The 17,645-nt window shown below is 45.0% G+C and overlaps 2 protein-coding genes across 3 annotated transcripts; both read right to left on the minus strand.

Moving 5' to 3' along the window:
• Window positions 1-330: 330 nt before the first annotated feature.
• cdc42 (cell division cycle 42) lies at window positions 331-11,561 on the minus strand. Of its 2 annotated transcripts, none has more exons than XM_069724588.1 (6): window positions 11,501-11,561; window positions 6,546-6,686; window positions 5,856-5,928; window positions 5,018-5,127; window positions 4,462-4,659; window positions 331-1,214 (listed from the first exon to the last, which is right to left on the minus strand). In XM_069724588.1, the coding sequence occupies exons 2-6, from the start codon at window positions 6,648-6,650 to the stop codon at window positions 1,125-1,127; spliced, it is 576 nt and encodes a 191-aa protein (XP_069580689.1). In that variant the 5' UTR covers window positions 6,651-6,686; window positions 11,501-11,561; the 3' UTR covers window positions 331-1,124. The 2 variants fall into 2 exon arrangements, with proteins under 2 accessions (XP_069580689.1, XP_069580690.1); XM_069724589.1 differs by lacking the exon at window positions 331-1,214 and adding an exon at window positions 2,258-3,207.
• An 842-nt stretch (window positions 11,562-12,403) lies between these two features.
• snrpe (small nuclear ribonucleoprotein polypeptide E) lies at window positions 12,404-16,811 on the minus strand. The gene is made up of 5 exons (XM_069724587.1): window positions 16,650-16,811; window positions 15,775-15,801; window positions 15,539-15,601; window positions 13,697-13,775; window positions 12,404-12,537 (listed from the first exon to the last, which is right to left on the minus strand). Exons 1-5 carry the CDS (start codon window positions 16,701-16,703, stop codon window positions 12,482-12,484), a joined length of 279 nt encoding a protein of 92 aa, XP_069580688.1. The 5' UTR covers window positions 16,704-16,811; the 3' UTR covers window positions 12,404-12,481.
• Window positions 16,812-17,645: the final 834 nt, after the last annotated feature.

A 17,645-nucleotide genomic window follows, 5' to 3' on the forward strand; every position in this document is an offset into this window, starting at 1 on the left:
TGTCCTTAGTGGTTAAGAGAGTGTCTATTTGGAACATGGAATAAATATCTCCGACTCGTCGTCCGTTTGAGAGAAGAACAAAAAAAAAAGAAAGGGAGAGAGAGAGAGAGAGAGAGAGAGAGAGAGAGAGAGAGAGAGAGAGAGAGAGAGAGAGAGAGAGAGAGAGAGAGAGAGAGAGAGAGAGAGAGAGAGAGAGAGAGAGAGAGAGAGAGAGAGAGAGAGAGAGAGAGAGAGAGAGAGAGAGAGAGAGAGAGAGAGAGAGAGAGAGAGAGAGAGAGAGAGAGAGAGAGAGAGAGAGAGAGAGAGAGAGAGAGAGAGAGAGAGAAGAACAAAAAAAAAAAAAGAAAAAAAAAAAGGGGTGCGGGGGGGGTGTTGGCAAACAAAAACAGAACAACACTACTCTGTTAGCATTTCTAGTGGTAGTGTTGACAGTAGAGGGCTGGGCGAAGAGTGTGCCCGTCAACGGAGGCGACGGGGAACAGCAGCATGAGCAGCCGCCAAACGGGCAGCCGGACGGGGCTGGGGGGCGGGGCTTGTATTCAGCAAACCGTTACATCGGCTGAAGACAAATAAAAAAAAAAATGGCTGGGCAGCTTAAACTTAATGAGGCCTCAACACTGGCTTAATCAAAATCGAGCAGTTCCAACGCTCGACATTTCTGCTTGGGTGCAAGCTTGGCATCTGGCTTCCTGTCTGAGGCTGTGCCACCCTGCCCGGAGCCCGCGGCAGCCTGTCGGCCATGTTAGGTTCGTCTTCTGTCCCGGGGCGTCGAGACTTAAAGAGGTGAAGTTTCATATTATTGCAGAGAATTATCTGAAACTTGGGTCGTCTGCTGTCTCTCTAGTCCCCGTCCCCCCCCCCCACCCTCCCCCGGTGGAGGACAACGCGGACAATCAGCCTTAGCAGAGCAAGGGGAAAAAGGGGTGTGGGGGGCGGGGAGGTGGTGGGGGAGGAGAGGGAGGAGGGAGGGGGGCGGCGTGGGTGTATGTATTTAAGATGTCTGTGTGTGTATTTATGTGTGTGTGTGCGTGTGCGTGCGTGCGTGTGTGTGTGTGTGTGTGTGTGTGTGTGTGTGTGTGTGTGTGTGTGTGCGTGCGCGTGCTTTGCAAAAGGTAGGAGCCCTCTCATAGCAGCACACATTTGCGTTTCTTCTTGGGCTCTGGGGGCTCCAATGCAGCCAATATCGCCTCATCAAACACATTCTTTAGGCCTTTCTGTGAACACAAACATACAAACACAATGAGGGAGCAGCGCAACAAAAAAAACAACAACAACAAAAAAAACACAGGTCAAATAAAAAAAGAAATTAAAAAAAAAAAAAAAGGTCGCAGGGAAAACGCAGTAGTGGCTTAAAACGAGGGACAAAACTGAATGAGTAAAATCAGCACTGAGGGTCATTAAGAGGGTCTCGTAAGCAACGGGGGTGTGACAGCTGCTTAGGAGGAAGGGTGGGGCGGGGGGGGGGGGGGGGGGCGGGCGGGCGGGCAAGCGGGAAGAAAAACAAAACAATAAATTTGTAATTTCCAGCAGCTTAAAATTAGATCTGCGACGAACAACACAAGGGAATAACGTGTGGTTGTTTCAGTTAGTTGATGCGACGACGCGTCGACAAGGCGAATCACATGCAGATTTTGAGTGCAGCTGATCTGTGAGAGCTGAAATCAAAAAGGCAAGTCAAACAAGCAAGTGGAGGAAAAACAGAGCATAACACCCCCCCCCCCCCCCCGCAAACAGAAACGGAAGCTGAACACTTCCACGCCCCTTTTTTTTTTTTTTCCTCTCTCTCTCTTTACCTCACCGGTTGAACTCTTTACATTAAAACACAGAAAGGACACTTTTTACAACAACAAAAAAAACAACCATCACTATAAAACCAGAACTGCTGCTCGGCCCACGAGGCGAAGTTCTTCGTGTTTGCCCCCCCCCACCCCCGAGCAGAGCTGCTTCCACCATGAGGTCGGTCATGTGAAGTAACCAGAGCTGCTGTGACACAATGCCTGCACTGCACAGTGAACCGGCGAGCCCTTTCTCTGTTGCTTAACTCTGCCCTCTAACCGTACTGAACTCTTCTCTGACGAAGCGCCGGGAAAAAGAAGGGAGCCAGAGAGGAGCGAGCGGGATCCATTTCCTTTATTAATTTGTTTCGCAAGTCATCTCACACAATTGTAGTTTTCTTTTCAATGTCATCTGGACTGCCGAGGTAGCGCGACAAGTGCCGCGGGGGCAGTGGCACGTTAAATGTCACATGTAGGGAAAGTTTTGGTCAAATAAGTCGGGCAGCATTTCTCAGCGCAAACGTGAAGTGTGGCTGAGCAACGCCAGATTAAACAGATTATAGACAGTGGAACAACAAAGGGAAACTATTTGGTTATGTTGTCCACATGGCCAAACACTCCCTACATACGACTTCAGTACTTAAAAGCCCCGTCTTTAACCTCGGTCGGACCCCGAGTTCTGCTCAATTGGCACGTCGACTGCAGAAGTACAAAAAAATGGCGTTAGAAATGGATGCTCGGTTTGGTGTTGAGATCAGTGCTCAGCCTGTAAAGCCAGCGCCCTCCCCGCGTCAACTACTACTGCAGGACGAGGAGAAGGACTAACTTAAACAATGGACACTTCCTAAATGACCCTCGACATCCTCTGTAAGACATTGCGCCGCTGTTGTTGGGACAGCTAAACCGAAAGAAGCTAAACTGAGAATGATACGGTGGCGAAGTGCAAAATGTGTGGTCCAAAACCAATCCGGAGGTAAGACAGGAAGTTTGTTCACGCAACAACCAAAACCGAGTTAGAGAAGGCGACGATGCCTTCGGTTACAAGTGACGATAGGCCTCCGGGTGGTTCGTCAGGCCATCGAAAAAGATGAGTTGAAATGCACTGTCAACGCAGAAGAGAGCAGCAGTTATAAATATCAGATGATAGATCGGTTCGATGGCTGAGAGTGAGACTGAGGGGATTTCAAAAGCAGCAAATGTAGAGAGTTAGAAAGAGGGAACGAGAAGACAAGGAGAGGGATGGGCAAAGGAATGGGGGGGGGGGAGAAAAAAGCAGAGAATGATGACTATTGGAGGAGGAGGAGGAGGAGGAGGAGGAGATGAGACCAGTGGCGCAGCGGGTTTAAAATACACAGCATTTCCTCTTTCTTTGCGTCTCGGGCGGCTCTAGGGCGGCCAGGATAGCTTCGTCAAATACATTCTTCAGCCCTCGCTACGACGACGGGAGAGTGTGGGTGGGGGGGAGAACAACAGCGTAATTAGGACAGAGCAGAGGCGGAGACGGGTCGATGGGAAGGAGGACAAGAGGAACGTGGCAGAACGAGAAGGAAAATGTCCGCGTCAAATACAAGAGAGGAGGCGTGAGCGCCGGAGGGCGACAGCGTGGAAGGGGATGCGTGGCACAAAGGGGTGAAGGGTCAGAGTGCAGCGAGACCGACTTTTACTGCCGGTGAGGAGACGGCAGCGTTGCAGCGAAGCGGGGATCGAGTGCTCAGAGGCCCGACAGGAAAAAGGAAACGGCAGTAGCGGCTACGCAACCGTCGTGCCAGGGAGAGAGGGGGGAGGGAGGGAGGGAAGGAAGGAAGGAAGGAAGGAAGGAAGGAAGGAAAGAAGGAAGGAAGGAAGGAAGGAAGGAAGGAGCGGGGTGGCGGGGGGAGGGGGGGGAGGGAGGGGGCTGCAGCTCAGCCCCGTCAACACTATTGTTCTCTGTCCGAGCGAAGGTGGAACTCATCAGCTCTGAGTCACGTTCGCCGTGCCTGCACCTCCTCGGCTTTCCGACACAACGGGAGTGACACGAGGACTCGGGGCTTAATTGAACAGATCAACGGGACGGACTCGTTTCACGTCGGGACTCGAAGCGTCGAGATTCGACGTTTCGTTTCGACGTTTAATCCGAAGCCGTCCACTTTGGCACCGCCGCGGAGGCGCGCCGCGAACACGCCGCGAAAGAGCGTTCGCTTAAAACTTGCGCCGTCAGCCGTTTCCCGCCGCCGCCGCGAGCGAGCGAGCGTAGCTCTTGAGCGGACTGCGTTGACCGTCCGGAAACAAAAGACGTCGCGGGCTTGCAGGTCAATGCCAGCACGCGCGACCCGGGCTAAAGGCGGCCGCGGCAAAATGGGAACGCGGCCGCGCGGCGGAGGCCGCTCGCAGTGACCGGGGATGCCGCGTGGAAAAACATCTGATCATTTACCATCGGCAAACGCCACCGAGCTCGCAAGTCAGCGCAATCACCGGGACCAAAGCGGCATGCGGCATGCGGGCCCCCCCCCCCCCCAAAAAAAAAACCAAACAAAAACAAAATCATCCATAACATGCACAGGCCAAGAGCGGGTGTGGACATGTTCCTCTTTCCTCCGCTTTCTTATTTCTTGCCATCGACCTAATACGCGTGCGCAAAAGTGCGCGTGTGAATCTGCGGCGTATTTACACACGAGCGCACACGCGTGTGTACATATATATACATTACCTGTGTAAGGGCTGAGCACTCCACATATTTCACAGCCTTCAGGTCTCTCGCCAGCTTCTCGGCCGTCTCCGGAGTGATGGGCTTTTGTTTGTTCTTTGCCAGCTTCTCTATAGTGGAAGGGTCATCCCGCAAGTCGATCTGAGTCCCGACGAGGAGGAAGGGTGTCTTTGGACAGTGGTGGGTGATCTCTGGAACCCACTGGAGATTTAAAAAAAACAACAACAAAAACACAACAATCAACACACTGTGATAACCAGAGCAAAGCGATGGATTTTTTTTTTTGTTTTTTTTTTTGGAGATGCTTTTCAGAAAAATGTCGGGATTGTTTCAGACGTCAGTAAAACAACAACTGGTTCGGCCTTCGGATTCAGGAGAAGCATTGATGAACGCTCGAGTGCTTTCAGGGATTTCACGATGTTAGAAGTTAACGTCTTGGGAGTCAACGAAAAGGTTTTAAAACTCAAAAATAAAGCATTCTAATTTCACGATTATAAGCAAACAAAAACAACAACAAAAAGGGGGGGGGAGTGAGGGGGGAGTGAGGGGGCAGACTTACCTTTTCTTTGACATTTTCAAAGGAGGACGGGGACACGACGGAGAAACAGACGAGGAAGACATCGGTCTGGGGATAACTCAGAGGTCGTAACCTGTCGTAGTCTTCCTGACCTGGAGCGACCACATACAAGTTACCAACACTTCAGACAAAGCGGGACGTCCTCTGCTATCAGAATGAGACAAAACGACAAAACCACGGGGCGCCACCACAGGATAAAAAAAAAAAAAAAAAAACATCCACAACATCCGCGCTTGTCGTCTCCACCAACAGTTCTTCTCTTCTATCTCCATGCTGTCCAATTTTCTCTCTCTGCTCTCCCTCTCACCCCGACCGGCGGAGGCAGATGGCTCCGCCCACCTCTGAGCCTGGTTCTGTCGGAGGTTTCTTCCTGTTAAGAGGCAGTTTTTCCTTCCCTCTGCTGGACGTTTTTTTTTTTTTTTTTTCCCTTAAAGAGGAGTTGTTACCTCCTAGTTTATGTGGGAATTGTTGAATTGTTGGGTTTCTCTATAATATTGTAAAGTCTTGCTGTAAGGACTTTAATGTATCAAGTGCCATGAAATAGCCTGTGTTGTGATTTGGCGCTATATAAAGAATAGAATAGAATAGAATAGAATAGAATAGAATAGAATAGAATAGAATAGAATAGAATAGAAAAAGACCCTACATACACATACACCGGTCCGTGGACGGAAGGTGAACAAAGACGTCATTTTGATTGCAACTTGCACCCAACGGCAGGATTCCCGTTTTACCGAACAGATTACACCCATTTTACGAAAAGAAAATGAAAGACACGGACAAAAAAAAAAAAAAAAAAACGAAAGACAGACGTACATACCTGCTGTATCGAACAAGCCCAGGGTGTAGGGCTCACCTCCGATCATTACAGTTACAGCATAGTTATCGAACACCTACGGCGCACAGACCAAAACCGGGTTAGCCACATACAATAATGAAAGTGTGTGTATCCAGTTTCTTCCTGAAAATGATTTGAAAAATGCTGAATGTCCCAAGTGCCAGCATCGATGATGTGCCGGGCATTCAACAGCCTTCAAAACAACCATCGTTTTCCAGCACACTGGAGGACCTGAAACTCTCAATTCCCGTTTGTTACAGTGATCGGTGACGCTGGCCGAAAAAGACGAGGTTAATCTGACCGGAAGAGTGACGACGCAGTCGAGGCTTCGTCAAGAGGCGCTCGGATGTTTAAGCCGTACAACCGCAGAACCTCTAATTAACCCAATAAGTACTTAGTTGGGTTTATCAAACCGAAAACCAGTCCCGTTACACACTTAAAACAAAAAAAAACAAAAAATGCCACCCCTGAACTGGTCAGACTAAAACAGCATGCGGTTACGCAAACTCCCGATGTCCACCTCACGCGTGAGCACGTTGTACCGGACGCTCACAGCCAAGTAAACAACCGAAGACAGCTGTGAACGCGTGGCGACTGAAACATTCGCGTCGAGTTAAAAAAAAAAAAAAAGTCCTGCGTCGTGATCTGGTGTGGGGGCTTCCTTGCGCTTACCGTAGGTACGTATTCGGAGGGAAACTTGTTTGTGGTGTAAGAGATGAGCAGGCAGGTTTTCCCCACTGCACCGTCCCCAACCACGACACACTTGATGGTCTGCATAGCTGTGTTTTACGGTCTTTGCTACTCATTCAAGATCTGGAACAGATAAAAAAAAAACAACAACAACAACAAAAAAAGAGTTTGTTAGTCGATCACATTTCTGGCGTATTGGCTGAACGCTCGCTGCGCAAGCCGCTGTATTCTTCAGGTTTTCAGCGTAGTGAGAGTTTAATACGCACACACACACACACACACACACACACACACACACACACACACACACACACACACACGCACACACAGAGCACCACACACACACACACACGTACACACACGCACGCACGCACGCACACACACACACACACACACACGCACACACACACACACGCACACACACAAAACAGAATCGCAGTGAATTTCATTCTGCTTTTTTTGACCCGTGGCGCTCCATTTTGCTATTTATGTAGAAGCGAAAACAAAATCAATACGGCAGCATCTAAATAAACAAATACGAAACACAAAATGAAGAATTTGTTTTTTTCACAAAGGCGCTACCAATTACAGAATTGAATGTTCGGGGGATTCTTTACTCCAACACGACACACAAAAGGAGTGAGGAGAACTCGGCGATATAGTCCGCGAATCCTTGAAAAGCTAAACACCAGGTGGCATTTTCATTATCTGGCGATGACAAACTGTTGTTAAAAACACTTCTCAAGATAACTGCAAAGTAGTAAATACATGTATTCGTTTTTAATATCGTTATCTGCTTGACATGGGGGCGTTTATGGCCCGGTGACTGATAACTACGCTACCCTGAGTAACCGGAGGGAAGAATTTGAACTGTCCAGATGAAGTTTGGGGATGAGGGGATCTTAGCTGGAAACTCATTTGGGGGGGGGGGGGGAACGACACATATTTCATGGCTGTATAACCAAAGACTTGAGAATATTTCGGTGGAGTAAAGTTTGAGGTCGTCTCCCTTCCATTCACCGGCCAAGAAACAGGTCAGAATCAAATCGATACTCAATCGTGGAGAAACAACACGTTCAACTAACGTTTTCTATTTACAAATAACGATGCACCGATCACGACGTCATAACGTGGCCGCTTCGGGGACTGCCGTGCGAAAGTCCCGTCCAAGTGCGACAGCGGTGGTTTCAAGTCGAACGAGCGTCGCAGAATTCAACAACAAAAAAATTGTTTTGATTTATTACAACCTCAAAGGAAACGTACAGATTCCCCTTCCGGTGAAAATCAAGCTGTGAACTCTGTTGAAATGTCCGTCTGCGCGCGGCGCTGCCGATCCGCCGGGCTGCGCGTGATCGGCCGCGAAGCCTCCGACGTAGTCCTGAGCGACGGTTGGCAGATCTGACGACGTTCATGGGGCCTAATTGTCTGAGGTTCGGGGGGGGGGTCAATGTTTGCCCGGCGCCGGCCCGGAGGGCGAGCGCGCTTTTCAGCCGTGCTCGTCGCGCCGCCAACCTTGTCCTTCCGGTTCCCAGAATAAAGGAGGAGGAGGGGGAAAAATTAAAAAAAAAAAAAAATCCTTCAAAGGCCTTTTCCACACTTTGACTTGTTGTAGGAGGAAATGCGCAGCTGCTGCGACGGCTCTGTTTTTATTAAAGTGCCTCGGCGAGCTGCAACAGCGACCCGGCAAGGGGGGGGGGGGATGCTGAAACTGAAACGGCCGCGTTCAACTGAAGCTGAAAAGATTTACTGATTTTTTTTTTTTTTAAAAACACACAACACTCCTTCTGCTCCTGCGTTCTACTGTTTCTCCTCCGAAAGCTCCGGTATGTCAGCGTTAAGCCGCTGCGGAGCTCTGCACCACGGTGTGGGGGTGTGGGGTGTGGGATGTGGGTGGGTGGGTGGGTGTGGGTGGAGGTGTCATTGAGGGCAGCAGGAGGGACAAAACTGCAGGCACCAAATGCTAGAGAGCGTGAACAATTGAGGGAACAGAACACGGGTGGATTGGCTGGGCTTGTGTTTTGTCACAGATATCGTGTGATATTTAACTGACATATTTTTGGTGAAAACCACAGATTTGATCCCGGTTACAAAACTGCCGCAGAACGAATCAGATCTCGTGCTACCTCTTGTTTTCACCCTGTCGTGTCTAATTGCTTTTACCTGCATGTTTGCATGCTGCTGTAGCAAAAAAAAAAAAAAAAAAAAAAATGTCCCCCACCCCCCCCCCCGCGGGATCATTAATCTCTCTTTCTATCTAGCTATCCAAAGATTGCATCATCCTGCTGCAGATTAATGTGATTTGTGCCACTGTCTTTCCGCGGGGAGTTGCGATAAGTTACTTCACAACGGGCACCGGTCCGCGTATTATGTTCTGGTCTCTGATGAACATTGTGAAATGTTGTATTTTTATTTTTCCGTTTCGGGTTTGTTGCCGTCGTTTACAACCTCGTGCTGGAGCCGACAAAGTTAATACAGCTCGGCAGTGTTTTAGCTGTTTGCAGAAAACGTATCCTCATAATTACTTCGCAGTCATGTGACGTACAGTGAACACGCGGCGTCTGTCAGCAGAGGGAGAAGGCATGCCTGGTCCTGCTCGAGAGACCGGAAGGGGTCGGACGTTAACGTAAAGGTGTGCTATACGATTGGGAGTCTGCGCGGGGTGCTTTATTTTGAGAATTGACCGCTTGCTCTTTGCTTCACTCTGAACTTCCTGCCTGGCTGATTTGTCCTGTACAGTTAATGCTACCTCCAGCCAATTTACTTCAAAAAATAAGACTTGGCGTGTGTCTTCAGCGAGGCACTAAGCTGCCTCTGGGACGCTTCGGACGGGACGCCGCCGTGCGTCTGGTGGGACTTATCGAGCGCCGACTGCGAAGCGGTGATCGGCTCCGGGTGTCTTATGTTGGAGCTGGAACGTGAAGCAAGACAGATGTGTTGGAAAATTGCCTCAAGCCGAGGGTCGTGCAGCTCTTTACTTTACGGTCTTGCTTTAATGCAATTAAACTCTTCAAAAATGTGTCCGCTATTGATGCATTTCAATGCGATATTTGTCTTTCCAAAACTCACATTTCCAAGTGCCAATGTCATTTCGAGACCAAAACTGTGTCCGTATTAACCAAATTACAAAAATGAAATCTAACCAGCTGATACCTGATTAAACAATGGAAAGTATTCCTCTCCAGGAAACTGGTGTGGGAGTGTAGTGAAAAGAAAATGTCCGACTAGCAGATGATGGTTTTACGTACAGGACTGCATCCTGTAAGAAAGCCAGCATTGCAGTAAGTTAAACATTTTAGGGTGATTCTGGCTGCCAATTGTATAAACGGGGTTCTCCAAAGTGGAGTTTTTTTTGAGAAGGACTTCATCAACGTCACCTGTTCAACGACAACTTGTGTTTACATCCTTCGTTTTAAAACTAAACTCGGTGCTGCCGTTCTCTTTGCAACTTAATTGTCTCTTCCTTCACCTTCTAGCCTCAGCGCTTACAAGACGCCATAATGTTGAACACCAAAGTTAAGATACGACTCTTCATCCGCAACATCCCAACACCACAGAAAAAAAACAACAACCCAACTAAACCCTTTGCATTGTCTGGATGAATCTATTTGACCACTCGGCTTCACATTATGACGACCCATCCTATCATGATCAACGCCCCGGTGTCTCAACTTAAGTAATACATGTCCAAACACGGCCCATATCTGATTTATTACTCGCAAAACAACGTTGAAACTTGACGGAAATCTAAAAGCCTCTTCTAATACGAGCAACTCCAAATTGTACAACATCTGACCTAAACAATCCAGTAAGCAGGTGGCAATTGGCGACAGAGGGGTGGTTGCAGCTGCAATAATGCCACCGGACGTAATCCATGTATATTTGTGTTTGTAGGCCAGCAAGCACTTTGAGGGAAGGCCAGCTTAAAGACCAGTAGTGAAAACAGCTGAGATGTAGTTTGCGTGGCAGTTTTTTTTTTTTTTTACCCGTAACACGGAGCCGCTAGTATCTTGAGTTGAGTTGGGGAGTCGGGCAACATTTCCTCAACGATTTGGTCACAACTTTCTTCCAAACTCATCCAAAACAAATAATCAAGCGATGCCCTGCAAACACAAGCCAGCAACTTCACACATTCAGACCTCAAAGTCACACAAATCCATCTCCGACTGGACCCGGTGTCGTTTCGCTCGCAGCCTTCTCGCTTTGGACACCTCAAACGACGCGACCCGCTAAGTGTGATTATTAGGTGTACCGCGTAAATATCACCAACGAAATACATGTTTTTGTTTTTTTTCCCAGCAGAGATGTCCACCATAAACAGCATCGGTAGCATTATAGCTTCAGCCGCTATTTTTTTCTTCCAGCCACATCCCCCCCCCGCCCCCGGCCTCAATCTGGCCTAATTTCCTGCCGGTTTGTTGAAACGATAAACTAACTTACTCCCCCATTTATACCAAGCCGATACTTTTGACTCGTTTTTGTTTTATTTATTTCCCAGGACCAGGCTGATGTTGTTGTTGTTGTTGTTTTTAAACGACGCTGGTTGCGTCTTTTTATTTTCGGCTCGTTAACCAGCCAACGACAGCGAATAACTAGTTAAATCCTCAAGCTATCAGACTGATATTCAATTGTTTTACACAAATAAAAAAAAAATTAAAAAAATATCTATAGATTTAGATACGAGATGTGGATTAATACACCGTCGCGGGAGGTTTATTTCCCCCCCGGTGTGATGTTACAGACAGGCTAACTGGCTGAGCTAACCCGAGCGGATGCTTTGCGCCGGAACGACTCAACTAAATTATCTTTAACGATCCACGTACCCGCACGTTTACAGCATAGATGATGTCGACAACGTTTAACTCAACGCCAACCACAATTACATCCCAATAATACAAAATTTAAAAAAAAATAAAAATAAAAATACACATTTTCCGTACCGTATCCTCTATTTGTGTCTTTACGCCGGGCGTTGGCAGCTCCGCGCTAGGGGCTTCCCAGTCAACACAACAGGGACGCGTTGCGTCGCGTCGTGAAAGCGCGACGTAATTACGTTAATCAATTTTCCGACATGCGAGCTTCTCTTTTTAGGTCCGAGGCCGAAAATAAAACAAGCGGCATCCGTTTTTCATTTATTTAGCGTGCGGGTTCACCAGTGAAGAACTGAAGACTCAAGACATCATTTGGCATCTGAAAATGACCAAATATTGCATTTACTGTATTTATGTCGTTTGTAAAATACAGTATTTGATGTTCGCAAAGTGTGCCACCCAGCCAGATTTGAATTCAGTATAAATTACTAGCACAGGTTTCCCCTGTATCTTTCTCATTCAATAAAAATGAACAGGTCATATCCATCCAAGAACATGTTATGTATATTTTAAAGTAGTCTGTACAGAAAATGCACTATCTAGACGTGTTTGAATCATAGACTGTGTTGAAATTTGTTTTTACTTGTTTTGTTGCCTTTAACTAAATCTGCTTTCATGCAGTGATAAGCTGTTTAAACTGTACTGAAAGTTGTTTCACCACACCAAATACAACATATCAGGAAAACGTATCACTACAAAACTCAATGAGATTCATTCATTCTGTTTGAAATAAATGTCCTTTATCCCTTTGTACTTTATTCGGAGCAAAGAATTTGACCTACATAAGTGCATCGCCTTAGTGCTGTCTGCCACTAGATGGCAGTGCGGTCCATTGACCCAAATAAACAACTGAAAGTAGGAATAAATTAATACAGGCAGCATCTGTAAAAAACTTTATTCTTATAATGGAACCATGTGGGAGAAAGAAACAATTACAATATGCATGTCAAGCACAAACATACTAAAGATTAAAAAAAAAAAAATAAAGGAAAAAAAAAAGATTTTTCTTTTTTCTAGGAAAGGTAAGATTTGTAGGCATCTCCATTGTCCCTAGGTGGTCACACTCTGCAGCAAGGTAATGTTGTCTCCTTTCAACATGATCCTCCCTGGGAGACATGGATAGAGAAAGAAAGGAGAGAGAAACCCAGGTGGAGGTAGATCAGTCGAGGCAGATGATGGATTGAGAGGGATACAAAGTGTCTGTTCATTTCTGGACAAAGCAATGAGCTTCCCCCATGTTTGCCAAAGATAATAGAAATTCTAAATCACAAGTATGTTACTCTAAATCTCCTAAAATGACAAAAACTCTTTAAAAGTAAAATAAAATGTATAAATAAAAAGTATTCTGATGACTAAAAAAAATTATATTTGACTGTACAAAACAATGTTTTGTACAAACATTTTGTACAATGTTTGTGCATTTCATTTAGTTTTGAAAGACAATTGTTAAGCTGAAAATTCCCATCCTCAGTGTCAACTATAACTTCAGAGGACTAATTTTGAATAGGCAGGAAAAGCCAAGTGGCTCAGCTCCATGAAGTGTCTCATTAGCACGAGTCACCAGGAGCGAGCTAATCAAAAGTAATGCAGCCGTTTCAGTGTTATCGATCACATGTTTGCCTTTCCTGCTGTAAGAAGCCAAAATGTCTAACAAAACTGTAACTGAGGTCAGTAGGCATTTTCTGACTTTATGAAGACAAATATCAAACGTCGCTCAGTTTACGTGGTGGGATGTAGTGCTATTTGTTGACGTAGCGGAGGTTGTTCTGGATTATCCATCTATATAATCGTCCAACTTCAGTCACAACACGTTCCTGCAAATGTTTCACAAAAGAGCCTTTCTCTTTCTTATAAACCGTTATCGGACTTTTAATTTCAAATAATACAGGAAGTGTTGAGTTGGTATTCACGAGTAATGCAGTTACTGACAGCGCAAATGGTACCAGATCATAAGGTGGCTTTAAGTCGATTTGGTGAATCAGTTGATACATCTTAAATGTAATTATGACAAATTTGACCGTCATATCAGTCATATTGGCTGCGCGAACGCAAACGGCAAAATGCCTTAGAATCTATTTAGTTCTGGGGAAACTTTTTTTTTTTTTTTTTTTTTGGGGGGGGGGGGGTTCTTCCTCTCAAGAAAGTCCTCAGGAACGGTTAGGTCCTAAAATGCCTAATGTCCATTCACATACGAAAATGTGTTCCAGTGCTAACTTACAGAGCTTAAAAAAAAAAAAAAAAGGTCAAAATGTACAGTATTCTTACCCAGTGGCTTCCTGTTCTTGGTCTTCATGTGAACTTCCTCAGCATCGTCTAGAACCAGATTCATGTACTCGTCGAATCCCTGAGAAAGCCGGAGAACAGTGACCCAAAATCAGTTCAATTGGGTGTTGGGCAGTACATTTTGGTATCTAAACCCAAATCTTGAATTTGTTAAGGCTAGCTCTGATTGGATTCACCCACTGCACAAACTTGTCCTAAAACACACATTTGAACTTGATGAATGCAGTCTGGTCACGAGATTTGAACATCAACGTAACCGATATGACCAAACTGCTATGCAAGGCTGCATGTTCTGCTCCACTTCATTCAAAAAAATGCCACCCAAGAGTCAAACAAGAAATTCACAATTAAAAGCTTCAAGTCCTGCTGTCAGCAGTTTATCAAACAATAAATATATCAGTGACAGTAGTTGTTTTGGACACAAGACAATCAAATAAGCAGTATGAGAGCAGTCCTGCAATTTAACAGAAATATAACAAGAAATTGCTAGATATGAAGCTGGTTGCTTAAAACATCTTGCTAAACCAAAAGCCGCTCCTAATTTAAATGTGAAGCGGTCGAAGGGATGCGACGATCAGAGAGGTGAACGGGAGAACGTTGTACTGTAGGTGATGCTACACTGTCTGGTGCAACGAAAGGATGTCACCCTGAACACAAATTAGCAGAAAGGCCCTGACGCAGCCTTTAGAGCCATGACGAAGACAATATGTGAACAGAATATTCATTTTGAGTTTAATGTTGCTGAAGAACACATTAAACCTGTAGATGTGTTATTACAAAAAGTAACGGGGTTCTATATCAAGATACCCTTTTGAGGAATATTTTGCCCTTAGGTGTGTAGATCAAAGTTGAAAACAGCAGGGTGCACCAATTTTTTTCTACCATAATTGAATTATTTTAATCATTATCATTCAGAAGTGACCATATTTGGATGAGCTGGGGTGGAGTGAGTTGTGGATCCGACTCTATCCAATTGGGAAACCGAGCACACTGCACCCCACCCATCGATAGCAGAAATCTGACTGCACCACGGGCCTAATCAAACAGACGCGCCCCAAATACACCACTTTTTCAGGCCTAATATCTAATTAACGACGGGATTATTTTCACTGCTAAAAAAAAAAGGAAAAAAAAAAAAAAAGGAGTGACTGGCAAATGACACCATTATGACTCATGGGAAAAAAAATGATTGACTTTGTATTTCATGAGTGAAGTTAAATGAGAGGCTATGGAGCCAGAAACGTTTTGAAGCAAACCCCTAGCAGCCCTCAGTGTAATTGCATTGCAAGGCACTTTCACATTGGCCTAAATTTTTCCAATCCAGAAACTACGTCTACTTCATTTACAGTCTTTGGGGGAGACCAAAGTCCTTGCACAAGTAGTTTTTCTTGTGCTTTAACATCTCCATCCAGACAAAACTTTTTTTTTTTTTTTCAAATGACCCTCTGCTGTGGGTGTAGGATCTGTTAACAGCCTTATGGTGAATTAATACGTATTTAAAAGATGCATTTAAAACATCTCGGTAGACAAAGAGAGGGCGTAACTGTAGGACAGAGGCCTGCAGAGGATCTCACATGAACACCTCCAAAACTTCAAAGACACATTGTGCAGACCTGCGCGCCAAGAAAGCCGATTGGTTGATTCAAACAATGCCAGGACCCGGGTGGTGTCCTGGCCGACTAATTGTACTTGTCCAGTGATTACTCTACATCAGTCAATAACAGTTGAAATGGCTAAGAAATCAACGAATTCCATCATGTTATAGTCCAGGTCAATAACATAAACACTGAAAAAAAAGAAAGAGAAGAGCTAAAGCTAACTTACAATAATGCAGCCCTCTATCCGCATGTTGACTTGTTCATACAACCAGACCTGGATCCGTGAGCGCTGCGGAGGACGGGAGGAATAAATAGGATATTCAGACATCACCAGAAAACAAAATAAGATTATTACCAACTGGGTTTTTAGGTCACATGAATTTGTCTTGATGGGAGTGGGTGCATGAATATCAAACACAGAAACAAAACAAAAAAACTATAACAGGAGTAATAAGTACTTACATTTTGTAGGTACCTAAAAATGAGGTTCTGGTACATGGAGTCAAGGAAATGCGGTGTTCAAAAGCAAACATAAGCATACAGAATAGAGTAAGAATATGTTTACAATAAAACAAGTGTACACAGAGGGGTCATGATCCCTGGTCCAATTCAGACTTTTCCACAGTGGAATTAAACTTTTTGGAATAAAATGATTCGATTTTTGTTGTTGTTTTGTTTTCCTATATTAAGTTTTACAGGTATTGTCGCCATTTTGTGCCATATTTATTTTCACTCCGATGCAGATCTAGTCATTTCAACAGCTGATATCTAATAAATGTAGGCTCCCCCTACGGAAAACCCTCACAAAAGAAGCCAAATGAAGAATGCTGCAGGAAAAAAAACGACACAAGAACACACATTTCAATATCAAACAATCGGGATCATTTGCTTTGGATCCATTGTAATTGAAGTTACAACTATTATTCTCTTTATCAATTAATCTGGTAGTTATTTAGTATCACGTCGGAGATGCTGGAAGTCAACAATGTATCAAAAATAGCTCTGACGTAACAGACGTCACAGAGATCGGCGTGTCAAACGTCTCTGTCGCGGCTACGTCTATACACCGGTCCTCTGAAAGCATTTCAATGAACCACAACTAGTTGCAAGTGTATTTCTTAGCAAAGTTTTTTTTTTTTAAACACATCTTCTGCCTAAAATTGTTCTTTAAAACAACCCTGCTGAAAGCCATTCGTACTTTTAAAAGAAAACATGCCTGATGAGCAAGCTTTAGCAAAAGAAAACGCTTAGCCTAGCTGCTAATTTAATGTGGGAACCAATTCAACCGCGTCGGTTGGTTCACTGCAATAATTTTTTTTTTTTTTTTTAAAGGATACAATGGGCTGCACCATAACCTTCTGGATCTTCTGCCCTTGTCCTCTGTACGCCATTGCTGCAACCACTGAAATACAAGAAGTAGGTATTCGAAGAAAAACAAATCGCACCTTCTTTATAGTGCACCTCAACGAAGCACTCACGTTGTGAGTTTGCTTTAATGGCGGGCTTCCTTCCGCGTGCTCCTTACGGCGTTCATAAAGATGTGTCGTGATGTTGACACAGCGCCTCTGTGGGTCGGAGGCCACTACTGCAAACAGCTTGTTGATGCAGCGTTTTTACAAGCGCGTATAATCAATTTGGCAAGCGAACAATATTAAGTAACTTTTGTAGTCATGTGTAAGCACTGTTATAAACTACGCAAGTAAAAACACTATGGATGTACAGCAACAGCCAACCACAAAAATAGAATTGCTTATAAGTGGTGGTTTTTTTTTTTGTGTGTATTTTTTTTTTTAGAAGACCCGCTGTCACCGGTATGTTGCACTGTCTGGAAATAGCCTCTATTTAGGCCGATTGTATTATTTTTAGCTGTTAATATGTAATAAGAACTCTTTTGTTTTTTTTCCTTTGTTTGTTTGGGTAACCATGGCCTGATTAACCCATCGGGTGGCGCCATGGGAAAAGGAAAGTATTCTCTCTTATGCTGCACTAATGAACAGCCTCATCTGCTCTGTATTTTGTGCACACTTGTTTCTGGTTGGGGATTCTTTTAAAGTTTTGATATCATCTCCATGATCACATATTCTAAGTGAAATGATAAATACAACCCAAGATGCAAATCCTTTCACTTGGACACCTTTATGACCCAACATGCACCTGCCTGGCAGGCTCATGATGCAAGTATGTTAACAACACTGCTTTCTGTTTTCCATACAGATTTCAACTTGAGCCTACATTAATATACTCTTGAGAGCAAATCCCTTTGGCCATGTTCCAAATTTAGTGGAAAGTTTGAAACCAGAGGAGTGAGGCTGTTATAGCGCTACATTAAAGCT

This window comes from Brachyistius frenatus, unplaced genomic scaffold, assembly GCF_029030835.1.
Source record: "Brachyistius frenatus isolate BFR_SWC_R1_liver_20210118 unplaced genomic scaffold, ASM2903083v1 Contig_383, whole genome shotgun sequence".
Classification (NCBI taxonomy): Eukaryota; Metazoa; Chordata; class Actinopteri; family Embiotocidae; genus Brachyistius; species Brachyistius frenatus.

Coding starts and splice junctions, on each gene's coding strand:
- cdc42 (XM_069724588.1), bottom strand. CDS start 6,650: ATGCAGACCATCAAGTGTGTCGTGGTTGGGGACGGTGCAGTGGGGAAA. Junction 5,929..6,545: donor CCTCCGAATACGTACCTACG/GTAAGCGCAAGG, acceptor TGTGCGCCGTAG/GTGTTCGATAACTATGCTGT. Junction 4,660..5,017: donor TTGAAAATGTCAAAGAAAAG/GTAAGTCTGCCC, acceptor TTAAATCTCCAG/TGGGTTCCAGAGATCACCCA.
- snrpe (XM_069724587.1), bottom strand. CDS start 16,703: ATGGCGTACAGAGGACAAGGGCAGAAGATCCAGAAGGTTATGGTGCAG. Junction 15,802..16,649: donor AGGTTATGGTGCAGCCCATT/GTATCCTTTAAA, acceptor TCCATGTACCAG/AACCTCATTTTTAGGTACCT. Junction 13,776..15,538: donor GGATAGAGGGCTGCATTATT/GTAAGTTAGCTT, acceptor CGGCTTTCTCAG/GGATTCGACGAGTACATGAA.